The sequence below is a fragment of the Hydra vulgaris genome, chromosome 01 (genome assembly GCF_038396675.1).
Source record: "Hydra vulgaris chromosome 01, alternate assembly HydraT2T_AEP".
Taxonomy (NCBI): Eukaryota; Metazoa; Cnidaria; class Hydrozoa; order Anthoathecata; family Hydridae; genus Hydra; species Hydra vulgaris.
Genome location: NC_088920.1, coordinates 34,970,886 through 34,987,329, shown reverse-complemented (window position 1 = coordinate 34,987,329; position 16,444 = coordinate 34,970,886). Strand labels below are relative to the sequence as shown.

Sequence of the window (16,444 nt, the reverse complement as noted above, 5' to 3'; positions counted from 1 at the left end):
ATTCCGCATGTTTAAGATATAAAAGTTTCAGGTTTCAATGTGTTGCATAAACTCATTATGTTTTCTATGGTTATAGACATTAATGAATGCGCTTTGTCAAACAAAAATAACTGCTCAGTGAACGCAACCTGTAACAATTTTGTTGGTGGATACAACTGCACATGTAAAAGTGGTTTCAACACAAGTAATGGTGGAATAGAGTTGCTGTTAAGTCAATGTCTTGGTAATAAAACTTATAATAAAATATATATTGTTATTTTCTTTTTCGATTAGTCAAATATAATTGTGTTTAAGTCATATGCTGACTTCTGCATTTATTAGTGTAACAAAAAAATGATCTTATCAAAACATTTTTTTGTAAACTCGTGTTACTTGCCTAAAGATCAGCATAAAATGTAGCAAAAGTGTATTTAAAAATCATTAACAACGAATGACGCCCTATCAAAGTTTGTCACTGTTTGTAGAGCAACTTTCATTAGCATTGTTTGCGTAGAAACATGGTGTTTCTATTCTTTTTCTTTTTGACACAAACTGTCCGCTATATAATATGCTTTAAAACAAAGTTGAAATAAGCATAACATACCAAGTTTGAGTTAAAAGCGATAACCTGTGCAAATATTGTTTAATTTGAATAAAAATTTGTGAAATCTAATATCTTTTTTGGTTGTAGACATTAACGAATGTGAATTTTCAAGCAAAAACAACTGCTCTGCTTTTAATTTAACAATCTTAAAAAAAATTAAAAAAGTTGTTTAAATCTTTTTTAAGATCATAAAATTTGAATTATAATTTGTAAAATCTAGTATCTTTTTTGGTTATAGACATTAATGAGTGTGAATTTTCAAGCAAAAACAACTGCTCTGCTAATGCAATATGTAACAATTTGGTTGGTGGATACATGTGCACATGTAAAAGTGGGTTCAATACAAGTGGCGGAGGAATAGAATATCTTTCAAACCAGTGTTTAGGTAATATAAGTGATTATGAGTATGTTGTTTTTTCGTTTGTTTCAATTTATTTTTAAAAGAATGTTGCATTTTATTTTGATATAAAAGTTTCTGTTTAAATTTGTTGCATAAAGTTTGCGTCTATCGACATTTATTTATGTTTATAGATATTAATGAATGTGCTTTGTCAAACAAAAACAACTGCTCAGTGAATGCAACATGTAACAATCTAGTTGGTGGATACAACTGCGCATGTAAAAGTGGGTTCAACACAAGTACCGGAGGAATAGAATCTCTTTTAAATCAGTGTTTGGGTAAAAATACAAGTGATAAATTATCAGTTATTTTTGATTGCTAATTATTTTTAGCGATTCCGCATGTTTAAGATATAAAAGTTTCAGGTTTCAATGTGTTGCATAAACTCATTATGTTTTCTATGGTTATAGACATTAATGAATGCGCTTTGTCAAACAAAAATAACTGCTCAGTGAACGCAACCTGTAACAATTTTGTTGGTGGATACAACTGCACATGTAAAAGTGGTTTCAACACAAGTAATGGTGGAATAGAGTTGCTGTTAAGTCAATGTCTTGGTAATAAAACTTATAATAAAATATATATTGTTATTTTCTTTTTCGATTAGTCAAATATAATTGTGTTTAAGTCATATGCTGACTTCTGCATTTATTAGTGTAACAAAAAAATGATCTTATCAAAACATTTTTTTGTAAACTCGTGTTACTTGCCTAAAGATCAGCATAAAATGTAGCAAAAGTGTATTTAAAAATCATTAACAACGAATGACGCCCTATCAAAGTTTGTCACTTTTTGTAGAGCAACTTTCATTAGCATTGTTTGCGTAGAAACATGGTGTTTCTATTCTTTTTCTTTTTGACACAAACTGTCCGCTATATAATATGCTTTAAAACAAAGTTGAAATAAGCATAACATACCAAGTTTGAGTTAAAAGCGATAACCTGTGCAAATATTGTTTAATTTGAATAAAAATTTGTGAAATCTAATATCTTTTTTGGTTGTAGACATTAACGAATGTGAATTTTCAAGCAAAAACAACTGCTCTGCTTTTAATTTAACAATCTTAAAAAAAATTAAAAAAGTTGTTTAAATCTTTTTTATGATCATAAAATTTGAATTATAATTTGTAAAATCTAGTATCTTTTTTGGTTATAGACATTAATGAGTGTGAATTTTCAAGCAAAAACAACTGCTCTGCTAATGCAATATGTAACAATTTGGTTGGTGGATACATGTGCACATGTAAAAGTGGGTTCAATACAAGTGGCGGAGGAATAGAATATCTTTCAAACCAGTGTTTAGGTAATATAAGTGATTATGAGTATGTTGTTTTTTCGTTTGTTTCAATTTATTTTTAAAAGAATGTTGCATTTTATTTTGATATAAAAGTTTCTGTTTAAATTTGTTGCATAAAGTTTGCGTCTATCGACATTTATTTATGTTTATAGATATTAATGAATGTGCTTTGTCAAACAAAAACAACTGCTCAGTGAATGCAACATGTAACAATCTAGTTGGTGGATACAACTGCGCATGTAAAAGTGGGTTCAACACAAGTACCGGAGGAATAGAATCTCTTTTAAATCAGTGTTTGGGTAAAAATACAAGTGATAAATTATCAGTTATTTTTGATTGCTAATTATTTTTAGCGATTCCGCATGTTTAAGATATAAAAGTTTCAGGTTTCAATGTGTTGCATAAACTCATTATGTTTTCTATGGTTATAGACATTAATGAATGCGCTTTGTCAAACAAAAATAACTGCTCAGTGAACGCAACCTGTAACAATTTTGTTGGTGGATACAACTGCACATGTAAAAGTGGTTTCAACACAAGTAATGGTGGAATAGAGTTGCTGTTAAGTCAATGTCTTGGTAATAAAACTTATAATAAAATATATATTGTTATTTTCTTTTTCGATTAGTCAAATATAATTGTGTTTAAGTCATATGCTGACTTCTGCATTTATTAGTGTAACAAAAAAATGATCTTATCAAAACATTTTTTTGTAAACTCGTGTTACTTGCCTAAAGATCAGCATAAAATGTAGCAAAAGTGTATTTAAAAATCATTAACAACGAATGACGCCCTATCAAAGTTTGTCACTGTTTGTAGAGCAACTTTCATTAGCATTGTTTGCGTAGAAACATGGTGTTTCTATTCTTTTTCTTTTTGACACAAACTGTCCGCTATATAATATGCTTTAAAACAAAGTTGAAATAAGCATAACATACCAAGTTTGAGTTAAAAGCGATAACCTGTGCAAATATTGTTTAATTTGAATAAAAATTTGTGAAATCTAATATCTTTTTTGGTTGTAGACATTAACGAATGTGAATTTTCAAGCAAAAACAACTGCTCTGCTTTTAATTTAACAATCTTAAAAAAAATTAAAAAAGTTGTTTAAATCTTTTTTAAGATCATAAAATTTGAATTATAATTTGTAAAATCTAGTATCTTTTTTGGTTATAGACATTAATGAGTGTGAATTTTCAAGCATAAACAACTGCTCTGCTAATGCAATATGTAACAATTTGGTTGGTGGATACATGTGCACATGTAAAAGTGGGTTCAATACAAGTGGCGGAGGAATAGAATATCTTTCAAACCAGTGTTTAGGTAATATAAGTGATTATGAGTATGTTGTTTTTTCGTTTGTTTCAATTTATTTTTAAAAGAATGTTGCATTTTATTTTGATATAAAAGTTTCTGTTTAAATTTGTTGCATAAAGTTTGCGTCTATCGACATTTATTTATGTTTATAGATATTAATGAATGTGCTTTGTCAAACAAAAACAACTGCTCAGTGAATGCAACATGTAACAATCTAGTTGGTGGATACAACTGCGCATGTAAAAGTGGGTTCAACACAAGTACCGGAGGGATAGAATCTCTTTTAAATCAGTGTTTGGGTAAAAATACAAGTGATAAATTATCAGTTATTTTTGATTGCTAATTATTTTTAGCGATTCCGCATGTTTAAGATATAAAAGTTTCAGGTTTCAATGTGTTGCATAAACTCATTATGTTTTCTATGGTTATAGACATTAATGAATGCGCTTTGTCAAACAAAAATAACTGCTCAGTGAACGCAACCTGTAACAATTTTGTTGGTGGATACAACTGCACATGTAAAAGTGGTTTCAACACAAGTAATGGTGGAATAGAGTTGCTGTTAAGTCAATGTCTTGGTAATAAAACTTATAATAAAATATATATTGTTATTTTCTTTTTCGATTAGTCAAATATAATTGTGTTTAAGTCATATGCTGACTTCTGCATTTATTAGTGTAACAAAAAAATGATCTTATCAAAACATTTTTTTGTAAACTCGTGTTACTTGCCTAAAGATCAGCATAAAATGTAGCAAAAGTGTATTTAAAAATCATTAACAACGAATGACGCCCTATCAAAGTTTGTCACTGTTTGTAGAGCAACTTTCATTAGCATTGTTTGCGTAGAAACATGGTGTTTCTATTCTTTTTCTTTTTGACACAAACTGTCCGCTATATAATATGCTTTAAAACAAAGTTGAAATAAGCATAACATACCAAGTTTGAGTTAAAAGCGATAACCTGTGCAAATATTGTTTAATTTGAATAAAAATTTGTGAAATCTAATATCTTTTTTGGTTGTAGACATTAACGAATGTGAATTTTCAAGCAAAAACAACTGCTCTGCTTTTAATTTAACAATCTTAAAAAAAATTAAAAAAGTTGTTTAAATCTTTTTTAAGATCATAAAATTTGAATTATAATTTGTAAAATCTAGTATCTTTTTTGGTTATAGACATTAATGAGTGTGAATTTTCAAGCATAAACAACTGCTCTGCTAATGCAATATGTAACAATTTGGTTGGTGGATACATGTGCACATGTAAAAGTGGGTTCAATACAAGTGGCGGAGGAATAGAATATCTTTCAAACCAGTGTTTAGGTAATATAAGTGATTATGAGTATGTTGTTTTTTCGTTTGTTTCAATTTATTTTTAAAAGAATGTTGCATTTTATTTTGATATAAAAGTTTCTGTTTAAATTTGTTGCATAAAGTTTGCGTCTATCGACATTTATTTATGTTTATAGATATTAATGAATGTGCTTTGTCAAACAAAAACAACTGCTCAGTGAATGCAACATGTAACAATCTAGTTGGTGGATACAACTGCGCATGTAAAAGTGGGTTCAACACAAGTACCGGAGGAATAGAATCTCTTTTAAATCAGTGTTTGGGTAAAAATACAAGTGATAAATTATCAGTTATTTTTGATTGCTAATTATTTTTAGCGATTCCGCATGTTTAAGATATAAAAGTTTCAGGTTTCAATGTGTTTCATAAACTCATTATGTTTTCTATGGTTATAGACATTAATGAATGCGCTTTGTCAAACAAAAATAACTGCTCAGTGAACGCAACCTGTAACAATTTTGTTGGTGGATACAACTGCACATGTAAAAGTGGTTTCAACACAAGTAATGGTGGAATAGAGTTGCTGTTAAGTCAATGTCTTGGTAATAAAACTTATAATAAAATATATATTGTTATTTTCTTTTTCGATTAGTCAAATATAATTGTGTTTAAGTCATATGCTGACTTCTGCATTTATTAGTGTAACAAAAAAATGATCTTATCAAAACATTTTTTTGTAAACTCGTGTTACTTGCCTAAAGATCAGCATAAAATGTAGCAAAAGTGTATTTAAAAATCATTAACAACGAATGACGCCCTATCAAAGTTTGTCACTGTTTGTAGAGCAACTTTCATTAGCATTGTTTGCGTAGAAACATGGTGTTTCTATTCTTTTTCTTTTTGACACAAACTGTCCGCTATATAATATGCTTTAAAACAAAGTTGAAATAAGCATAACATACCAAGTTTGAGTTAAAAGCGATAACCTGTGCAAATATTGTTTAATTTGAATAAAAATTTGTGAAATCTAATATCTTTTTTGGTTGTAGACATTAACGAATGTGAATTTTCAAGCAAAAACAACTGCTCTGCTTTTAATTTAACAATCTTAAAAAAAATTAAAAAAGTTGTTTAAATCTTTTTTAAGATCATAAAATTTGAATTATAATTTGTAAAATCTAGTATCTTTTTTGGTTATAGACATTAATGAGTGTGAATTTTCAAGCATAAACAACTGCTCTGCTAATGCAATATGTAACAATTTGGTTGGTGGATACATGTGCACATGTAAAAGTGGGTTCAATACAAGTGGCGGAGGAATAGAATATCTTTCAAACCAGTGTTTAGGTAATATAAGTGATTATGAGTATGTTGTTTTTTCGTTTGTTTCAATTTATTTTTAAAAGAATGTTGCATTTTATTTTGATATAAAAGTTTCTGTTTAAATTTGTTGCATAAAGTTTGCGTCTATCGACATTTATTTATGTTTATAGATATTAATGAATGTGCTTTGTCAAACAAAAACAACTGCTCAGTGAATGCAACATGTAACAATCTAGTTGGTGGATACAACTGCGCATGTAAAAGTGGGTTCAACACAAGTACCGGAGGGATAGAATCTCTTTTAAATCAGTGTTTGGGTAAAAATACAAGTGATAAATTATCAGTTATTTTTGATTGCTAATTATTTTTAGCGATTCCGCATGTTTAAGATATAAAAGTTTCAGGTTTCAATGTGTTGCATAAACTCATTATGTTTTCTATGGTTATAGACATTAATGAATGCGCTTTGTCAAACAAAAATAACTGCTCAGTGAACGCAACCTGTAACAATTTTGTTGGTGGATACAACTGCACATGTAAAAGTGGTTTCAACACAAGTAATGGTGGAATAGAGTTGCTGTTAAGTCAATGTCTTGGTAATAAAACTTATAATAAAATATATATTGTTATTTTCTTTTTCGATTAGTCAAATATAATTGTGTTTAAGTCATATGCTGACTTCTGCATTTATTAGTGTAACAAAAAAATGATCTTATCAAAACATTTTTTTGTAAACTCGTGTTACTTGCCTAAAGATCAGCATAAAATGTAGCAAAAGTGTATTTAAAAATCATTAACAACGAATGACGCCCTATCAAAGTTTGTCACTGTTTGTAGAGCAACTTTCATTAGCATTGTTTGCGTAGAAACATGGTGTTTCTATTCTTTTTCTTTTTGACACAAACTGTCCGCTATATAATATGCTTTAAAACAAAGTTGAAATAAGCATAACATACCAAGTTTGAGTTAAAAGCGATAACCTGTGCAAATATTGTTTAATTTGAATAAAAATTTGTGAAATCTAATATCTTTTTTGGTTGTAGACATTAACGAATGTGAATTTTCAAGCAAAAACAACTGCTCTGCTTTTAATTTAACAATCTTAAAAAAAATTAAAAAAGTTGTTTAAATCTTTTTTAAGATCATAAAATTTGAATTATAATTTGTAAAATCTAGTATCTTTTTTGGTTATAGACATTAATGAGTGTGAATTTTCAAGCATAAACAACTGCTCTGCTAATGCAATATGTAACAATTTGGTTGGTGGATACATGTGCACATGTAAAAGTGGGTTCAATACAAGTGGCGGAGGAATAGAATATCTTTCAAACCAGTGTTTAGGTAATATAAGTGATTATGAGTATGTTGTTTTTTCGTTTGTTTCAATTTATTTTTAAAAGAATGTTGCATTTTATTTTGATATAAAAGTTTCTGTTTAAATTTGTTGCATAAAGTTTGCGTCTATCGACATTTATTTATGTTTATAGATATTAATGAATGTGCTTTGTCAAACAAAAACAACTGCTCAGTGAATGCAACATGTAACAATCTAGTTGGTGGATACAACTGCGCATGTAAAAGTGGGTTCAACACAAGTACCGGAGGAATAGAATCTCTTTTAAATCAGTGTTTGGGTAAAAATACAAGTGATAAATTATCAGTTATTTTTGATTGCTAATTATTTTTAGCGATTCCGCATGTTTAAGATATAAAAGTTTCAGGTTTCAATGTGTTGCATAAACTCATTATGTTTTCTATGGTTATAGACATTAATGAATGCGCTTTGTCAAACAAAAATAACTGCTCAGTGAACGCAACCTGTAACAATTTTGTTGGTGGATACAACTGCACATGTAAAAGTGGTTTCAACACAAGTAATGGTGGAATAGAGTTGCTGTTAAGTCAATGTCTTGGTAATAAAACTTATAATAAAATATATATTGTTATTTTCTTTTTCGATTAGTCAAATATAATTGTGTTTAAGTCATATGCTGACTTCTGCATTTATTAGTGTAACAAAAAAATGATCTTATCAAAACATTTTTTTGTAAACTCGTGTTACTTGCCTAAAGATCAGCATAAAATGTAGCAAAAGTGTATTTAAAAATCATTAACAACGAATGACGCCCTATCAAAGTTTGTCACTGTTTGTAGAGCAACTTTCATTAGCATTGTTTGCGTAGAAACATGGTGTTTCTATTCTTTTTGTTTTTGACACAAACTGTCCGCTATATAATATGCTTTAAAACAAAGTTGAAATAAGCATAACATACCAAGTTTGAGTTAAAAGCGATAACCTGTGCAAATATTGTTTAATTTGAATAAAAATTTGTGAAATCTAATATCTTTTTTGGTTGTAGACATTAACGAATGTGAATTTTCAAGCAAAAACAACTGCTCTGCTTTTAATTTAACAATCTTAAAAAAAATTAAAAAAGTTGTTTAAATCTTTTTTAAGATCATAAAATTTGAATTATAATTTGTAAAATCTAGTATCTTTTTTGGTTATAGACATTAATGAGTGTGAATTTTCAAGCAAAAACAACTGCTCTGCTAATGCAATATGTAACAATTTGGTTGGTGGATACATGTGCACATGTAAAAGTGGGTTCAATACAAGTGGCGGAGGAATAGAATATCTTTCAAACCAGTGTTTAGGTAATATAAGTGATTATGAGTATGTTGTTTTTTCGTTTGTTTCAATTTATTTTTAAAAGAATGTTGCATTTTATTTTGATATAAAAGTTTCTGTTTAAATTTGTTGCATAAAGTTTGCGTCTATCGACATTTATTTATGTTTATAGATATTAATGAATGTGCTTTGTCAAACAAAAACAACTGCTCAGTGAATGCAACATGTAACAATCTAGTTGGTGGATACAACTGCGCATGTAAAAGTGGGTTCAACACAAGTACCGGAGGAATAGAATCTCTTTTAAATCAGTGTTTGGGTAAAAATACAAGTGATAAATTATCAGTTATTTTTGATTGCTAATTATTTTTAGCGATTCCGCATGTTTAAGATATAAAAGTTTCAGGTTTCAATGTGTTGCATAAACTCATTATGTTTTCTATGGTTATAGACATTAATGAATGCGCTTTGTCAAACAAAAATAACTGCTCAGTGAACGCAACCTGTAACAATTTTGTTGGTGGATACAACTGCACATGTAAAAGTGGTTTCAACACAAGTAATGGTGGAATAGAGTTGCTGTTAAGTCAATGTCTTGGTAATAAAACTTATAATAAAATATATATTGTTATTTTCTTTTTCGATTAGTCAAATATAATTGTGTTTAAGTCATATGCTGACTTCTGCATTTATTAGTGTAACAAAAAAATGATCTTATCAAAACATTTTTTTGTAAACTCGTGTTACTTGCCTAAAGATCAGCATAAAATGTAGCAAAAGTGTATTTAAAAATCATTAACAACGAATGACGCCCTATCAAAGTTTGTCACTGTTTGTAGAGCAACTTTCATTAGCATTGTTTGCGTAGAAACATGGTGTTTCTATTCTTTTTTTTTTTGACACAAACTGTCCGCTATATAATATGCTTTAAAACAAAGTTGAAATAAGCATAACATACCAAGTTTGAGTTAAAAGCGATAACCTGTGCAAATATTGTTTAATTTGAATAAAAATTTGTGAAATCTAATATCTTTTTTGGTTGTAGACATTAACGAATGTGAATTTTCAAGCAAAAACAACTGCTCTGCTTTTAATTTAACAATCTTAAAAAAAATTAAAAAAGTTGTTTAAATCTTTTTTAAGATCATAAAATTTGAATTATAATTTGTAAAATCTAGTATCTTTTTTGGTTATAGACATTAATGAGTGTGAATTTTCAAGCAAAAACAACTGCTCTGCTAATGCAATATGTAACAATTTGGTTGGTGGATACATGTGCACATGTAAAAGTGGGTTCAATACAAGTGGCGGAGGAATAGAATATCTTTCAAACCAGTGTTTAGGTAATATAAGTGATTATGAGTATGTTGTTTTTTCGTTTGTTTCAATTTATTTTTAAAAGAATGTTGCATTTTATTTTGATATAAAAGTTTCTGTTTAAATTTGTTGCATAAAGTTTGCGTCTATCGACATTTATTTATGTTTATAGATATTAATGAATGTGCTTTGTCAAACAAAAACAACTGCTCAGTGAATGCAACATGTAACAATCTAGTTGGTGGATACAACTGCGCATGTAAAAGTGGGTTCAACACAAGTACCGGAGGAATAGAATCTCTTTTAAATCAGTGTTTGGGTAAAAATACAAGTGATAAATTATCAGTTATTTTTGATTGCTAATTATTTTTAGCGATTCCGCATGTTTAAGATATAAAAGTTTCAGGTTTCAATGTGTTGCATAAACTCATTATGTTTTCTATGGTTATAGACATTAATGAATGCGCTTTGTCAAACAAAAATAACTGCTCAGTGAACGCAACCTGTAACAATTTTGTTGGTGGATACAACTGCACATGTAAAAGTGGTTTCAACACAAGTAATGGTGGAATAGAGTTGCTGTTAAGTCAATGTCTTGGTAATAAAACTTATAATAAAATATATATTGTTATTTTCTTTTTCGATTAGTCAAATATAATTGTGTTTAAGTCATATGCTGACTTCTGCATTTATTAGTGTAACAAAAAAATGATCTTATCAAAACATTTTTTTGTAAACTCGTGTTACTTGCCTAAAGATCAGCATAAAATGTAGCAAAAGTGTATTTAAAAATCATTAACAACGAATGACGCCCTATCAAAGTTTGTCACTATTTGTAGAGCAACTTTCATTAGCATTGTTTGCGTAGAAACATGGTGTTTCTATTCTTTTTTTTTTTGACACAAACTGTCCGCTATATAATATGCTTTAAAACAAAGTTGAAATAAGCATAACATACCAAGTTTGAGTTAAAAGCGATAACCTGTGCAAATATTGTTTAATTTGAATAAAATTTGTGAAATCTAATATCTTTTTTGGTTGTAGACATTAACGAATGTGAATTGTGGAGCGAAAACAACTGCTCTGCTAATGCCATATGTAATAATTTGGTTGGTGGATACAACTGCACATGTAAAAGTGGGTTCAATACAAGTAACGGAGGAATAGAATCTCTTTCCGATCAGTGTCTGGGTAATATAAGCGATTATTTTTCTAAGTTCTTTTTGGTTGTCAGTTTTGTTTTTGAACGCTATTGCATTTTTATGATATGATAGCTTCTGTTTCAATATGTTACTTTGCAACTAATAAGTTTTTTTTTATGCTTATAGATATTAATGAATGTGTTTTGTCAAACGAAAACAACTGCTCAGTTAATGCAATATGTAACAATGTGGTTGGTGGGTACAACTGCACATGTAAAAGTGGTTTCAATACGAGTAACGGTGGAATAGAGTTGCTCACAGACCAATGCCTCGGTAATAAAATATGTACGCAGTAAACACATTTATTTGAGTTCAATGAAACCAACGAAAAAAATACTAAAAAAGTACAAAAGTTTTGTACAAACATTCATATAAATAAAACAGTTTGAATAGTAAAAGACAAAAAAGAAAAGATATCTTGTTGCAATAAATTCAGTGTGAACAATTAACAAATGCATCAAATAATTATCTTAGTTTTTCAACTGAGCAGAAATTTTGATGCTTTTATATATGAGCATCTTTTTTTTCATAACAGTATTGTCGATTAAAAATGACCTTTTTTTTCTTCATGTTTTAATGTTTTTCACTATGTCGTATAGTTTTTCATTACTTACAGAGCGTTTGTTACTGAGCGAGATATGAGCACATTGTCACAAGACCATATAATTTGAGTTTTTCGTTAATGCTGATATGCTTTGTTGAATGCTTTATAATTTGTTAGACGTCGAATGAATGTTTATTTAGGTTACTAGCTATTTTAGCATTAGGTATAAAAATGTATGACCAGTTAATTGTTTGTATAGTTTCATTTAAATATTGCATAAATAAAGAGCCCGTATTAAATGCAATATCTACACATCATTTTCACTCGATGAATTTTCATCATTCGAAAATATCATTGTTGAAAGTTGTGTTTTTCAAACTGGTTTGTTTTATTGAATTTTGTTGTTTGTTTTCTCTAGAAATGATGTTATTTCTTACTAAATACATTTTTTCTTGTTTGTAACGATTTGTAGACGTCAATGAATGTGACTTGTCCGACAATAACAACTGCTCAGTTAATGCAACCTGTAACAATTTTGTTGGTGGATACAACTGCACGTGTAAAAGTGGTTTCAACACAACTAATGGCGGAGTTGAGTTGCTCTCAAATCAATGTCTAGGTAATGTAGCTTTTAAAAAAAACGGGATATGGTTATTTTTGTTGAAACTAATATTGTGTTTTTGTGATATGCTAACTTCTGTTTTAATAAGTCTAACAAAGAATGATGCGATGAAAACATTTTTTGTGTGTTCCATGCGGCCTAATAATCAGCATGAACTTTTTTTTCAATTGTCTCAAAACATTGCCAACAGTTGTCGTTGCATGAAAGTTGATCATTTGCAAATTGGAGGAATCGGTTAACAGCGAATTTCATCAGCATGATCTACTTAAAAGGCTGGAAACGTGTTGTAATCTTTGTGAGGCAAACTGTCAATCTTATGCCTTAAAAGCAAGTTTGAAATCAGCATAATATAGCAAGATTTAGTTGAAAACGATGGCCTGTGCCAACAAACCATACAAAAAGTATGACTTCATGAATAATATGAATTAAAGGAGCTGGAACACATGTTTTGTTTGTTCTATGCTATTTGCAAATTGGAAAGCAAACAATTAAAAGAACGAAAAAACGTTTTTTTGTTTTAATCTTTTTTAAGATTGTTAAATTTGAATAAAAATTTGTGCAATCTAATATCTTTTTTGGTTGTAGACATTAACGAATGTGAATTGTGGAGCGAAAACAACTGCTCTGCTAATGCCATATGTAATAATTTGGTTGGTGGATACAACTGCACATGTAAAAGTGGGTTCAATACAAGTAACGGAGGAATAGAATCTCTTTCCGATCAGTGTCTGGGTAATATAAGCGATTATTTTTCTAAGTTCTTTTTGGTTGTCAGTTTTGTTTTTGAACGCTATTGCATTTTTATGATATGATAGCTTCTGTTTCAATATGTTACTTTGCAACTAATAAGTTTTTTTTTATGCTTATAGATATTAATGAATGTGTTTTGTCAAACGAAAACAACTGCTCAGTTAATGCAATATGTAACAATGTGGTTGGTGGGTACAACTGCACATGTAAAAGTGGTTTCAATACGAGTAACGGTGGAATAGAGTTGCTCACAGACCAATGCCTCGGTAATAAAATATGTACGCAGTAAACACATTTATTTGAGTTCAATGAAACCAACGAAAAAAATACTAAAAAAGTACAAAAGTTTTGTACAAACATTCATATAAATAAAACAGTTTGAATAGTAAAAGACAAAAAAGAAAAGATATCTTGTTGCAATAAATTCAGTGTGAACAATTAACAAATGCATCAAATAATTATCTTAGTTTTTCAACTGAGCAGAAATTTTGATGCTTTTATATATGAGCATCTTTTTTTTCATAACAGTATTGTCGATTAAAAATGACCTTTTTTTCTTCATGTTTTAATGTTTTTCACTATGTCGTATAGTTTTTCATTACTTACAGAGCGTTTGTTACTGAGCGAAGATATGAGCACATTGTCACAAGACCATATAATTTGAGTTTTTCGTTTAATGCTGATATGCTTTGTTGAATGCTTTATAATTTGTTAGACGTCGAATGAATGTTTATTTAGGTTACTAGCTATTTTAGCATTAGGTATAAAAATGTATGACCAGTTAATTGTTTGTATAGTTTCATTTAAATATTGCATAAATAAAGAGCCCGTATTAAATGCAATATCTACAGATGACTTCACCCGATGAATTTTCATCATTCGAAATATTATTGTCTGAAAGTTGTTTTAACTGGTTTGTTTTATTGAATTTTGTTGTTTGTTTTCTCTAGAAATGATGTTATTTCTTACTAAATACATTTTTTCTTGTTTGTAACGATTTGTAGACGTCAATGAATGTGACTTGTCCGACAATAACAACTGCTCAGCTAATGCAACCTGTAACAATTTTGTTGGTGGATACAACTGCACGTGTAAAAGTGGTTTCAACACAACTATGCGGAGTTGAGTTGCTCTCAAATCAATGTCTAGGTAATGTAGCTTTTAAAAAAAACGGGATATGGTTATTTTTGTTGAAACTAATATTGTGTTTTTGTGATATGCTAACTTCTGTTTTAATAAGTCTAACAAAGAATGATGCGATGAAAAGGTTTCGTGGTGTCCATGCGGCCTAATAATCAGCATGAACTTTTTTTTCAATTGTCTCAAAACATTGCCAACAGTTGTCGTTGCATGAAAGTTGATCATTTGCAAATTGGAGGAATCGGTTAACAGCGAATTTCATCAGCATGATCTACTTAAAAGGCTGGAAACGTGTTGTAATCTTTGTGAGGCAAACTGTCTAATTCTATGCCTTAAAAGCAAGTTTGAAATCAGCATAATATAGCAAGATTTAGTTGAAAACGATGGCCTGTGCCAACAAACCATACAAAAAGTATGACTTCATGAATAATATGAATTAAAGGAGATGGAACACATGTTTTGTTTGTTCTATGCTATTTGCAAATTGGAAAGCAAACAATTAAAGAACTAAAAAACGTTTTTTTGTTTTAATCTTTTTTAAGATTGTGATATTTGAGAAACGGTGCAATCTAATATCTTTTTTGGTTGTAGACATTAACGAATGTGAATTGTGGAGCGAAAAACAACTGCTCTGCTAATGCCATATGTAATAATTTGGTTGGTGGATACAACTGCACATGTAAAAGTGGGTTCAATACAAGTAACGGAGGAATAGAATCTCTTTCCAATCAGTGTCTGGGTAAATATAATGATTTTTAAGTTCTTTTTGGTTGTCAGTTTTGTTTTTGAACGCTATTGCATTTTTATGATATGATAGCTTCTGTTTCAATATGTTACTTTGCAACTAATAAGTTTTTTTTTATGCTTATAGATATTAATGAATGTGTTTTGTTAAACGAAAACAACTGCTCAGTTAATGCAATATGTAACAAGTGCCGGTGGGTACAACTGCACATGTAAAAGTGGTTTCAATACGAGTAACGGTGGAATAGAGTTGCTCACAGACCAATGCCTCGGGTAATAAAATATGTACGCAGTAAACACATTTATTTGAGTTCAATGAAACCAACGAAAAAAATACTAAAAAAGTACAAAAGTTTTGTACAAACATTCATATAAATAAAACAGTTTGAGAGTAAAAGACAAAAAAGAAAAGATATCTTGTTGCAATAAATTCAGTGTGAACAATTAACAAATGCATCAAATAATTATCTTAGTTTTTAACTGAGCAGAAATTTTGATGCTTTTATATATGAGCATCTTTTTTTTCATAACAGTATTGTCGATTAAAAAATGACCTTTTTTTTCTTCATGTTTTAATGTTTTTCACTATGTCGTATAGTTTTTCATTACTTACAGAGCGTTTGTTACTGAGCGAGATATGAGCACATTGTCACAAGACCATATAATTTGAGTTTTTCGTTAATGATGATATGCTTTGTTGAATGCTTTATAATTTGTTAGACGTCGAATGAATGTTTATTTAGGTTACTAGCTATTTTAGCATTAGGTATAGAAAATGTATGACCAGTTAATTGTTTGTATAGTTTCATTTAAATATTGCATAAATAAAGAGCCCGTATTAAATGCAATATCTACACATCATTTTCACTCGATGAATTTTCATCATTGAAAATATCATTGTTGAAAGTTGTGTTTTTCAAACTGGTTTGTTTTATTGAATTTTGTTGTTTGTTTTCTTGAGAAATGATGTTATTTCTTACTAAATACATTTTTTCTTGTTTGTAACGATTTGGGTACGCCAATGAATGTGACTTGTCCAACAATAACAACTGCTCAGTTAATGCAACCTGTAACAATTTTGTTGGTGGATACAACTGCACGTGTAAAAGTGGTTTCAACACAACTAATGGCGGAGTTGAGTTGCTCTCAAATCAATGTCTAGGTAATGTAGCTTTTAAACGGACATGGGTTATTTTTGTTGAAACTAATATTGTGTTTTTGTGATATGCTAACTTCTGTTTTAATAAGTCTAACAAAGAATGATGCGATGAAAACATTTTT

General features: G+C 29.3%; 2 protein-coding genes across 2 annotated transcripts in view; both read left to right on the top strand.

Moving 5' to 3' along the window:
* Positions 1-57: 57 nt before the first annotated feature.
* LOC136074368 (adhesion G protein-coupled receptor E2-like) lies at positions 58-2,907 on the top strand. The gene is made up of 7 exons (XM_065786675.1): positions 58-223; positions 822-968; positions 1,115-1,261; positions 1,394-1,540; positions 2,139-2,285; positions 2,432-2,578; positions 2,711-2,907. The coding sequence occupies exons 1-7, from the start codon at positions 58-60 to the stop codon at positions 2,905-2,907; spliced, it is 1,098 nt and encodes a 365-aa protein (XP_065642747.1).
* A 300-nt stretch (positions 2,908-3,207) lies between these two features.
* The window catches only part of LOC105845966 (fibrillin-2), a 72,355-nt gene continuing 59,118 nt past the window's right edge, over positions 3,208-16,444 (top strand). The window contains exons 1-22 of the mRNA XM_065786674.1: positions 3,208-3,602; positions 3,749-3,895; positions 4,028-4,174; positions 4,773-4,919; positions 5,066-5,212; positions 5,345-5,491; positions 6,090-6,236; positions 6,350-6,541; positions 6,662-6,808; positions 7,407-7,553; positions 7,667-7,846; positions 9,017-9,163; positions 10,301-10,492; positions 10,613-10,759; positions 11,206-11,352; positions 11,490-11,636; positions 12,380-12,526; positions 13,115-13,261; positions 13,399-13,463; positions 14,284-14,433; positions 15,011-15,158; positions 15,291-15,344. Coding sequence (XP_065642746.1) covers positions 3,533-3,602; positions 3,749-3,895; positions 4,028-4,174; positions 4,773-4,919; positions 5,066-5,212; positions 5,345-5,491; positions 6,090-6,236; positions 6,350-6,541; positions 6,662-6,808; positions 7,407-7,553; positions 7,667-7,846; positions 9,017-9,163; positions 10,301-10,492; positions 10,613-10,759; positions 11,206-11,352; positions 11,490-11,636; positions 12,380-12,526; positions 13,115-13,261; positions 13,399-13,463; positions 14,284-14,433; positions 15,011-15,158; positions 15,291-15,344 — 3,109 coding nt within the window. The 5' untranslated portion in view covers positions 3,208-3,532. The remainder of the gene's footprint in view (positions 3,603-3,748; positions 3,896-4,027; positions 4,175-4,772; positions 4,920-5,065; positions 5,213-5,344; positions 5,492-6,089; positions 6,237-6,349; positions 6,542-6,661; positions 6,809-7,406; positions 7,554-7,666; positions 7,847-9,016; positions 9,164-10,300; positions 10,493-10,612; positions 10,760-11,205; positions 11,353-11,489; positions 11,637-12,379; positions 12,527-13,114; positions 13,262-13,398; positions 13,464-14,283; positions 14,434-15,010; positions 15,159-15,290; positions 15,345-16,444) is intronic.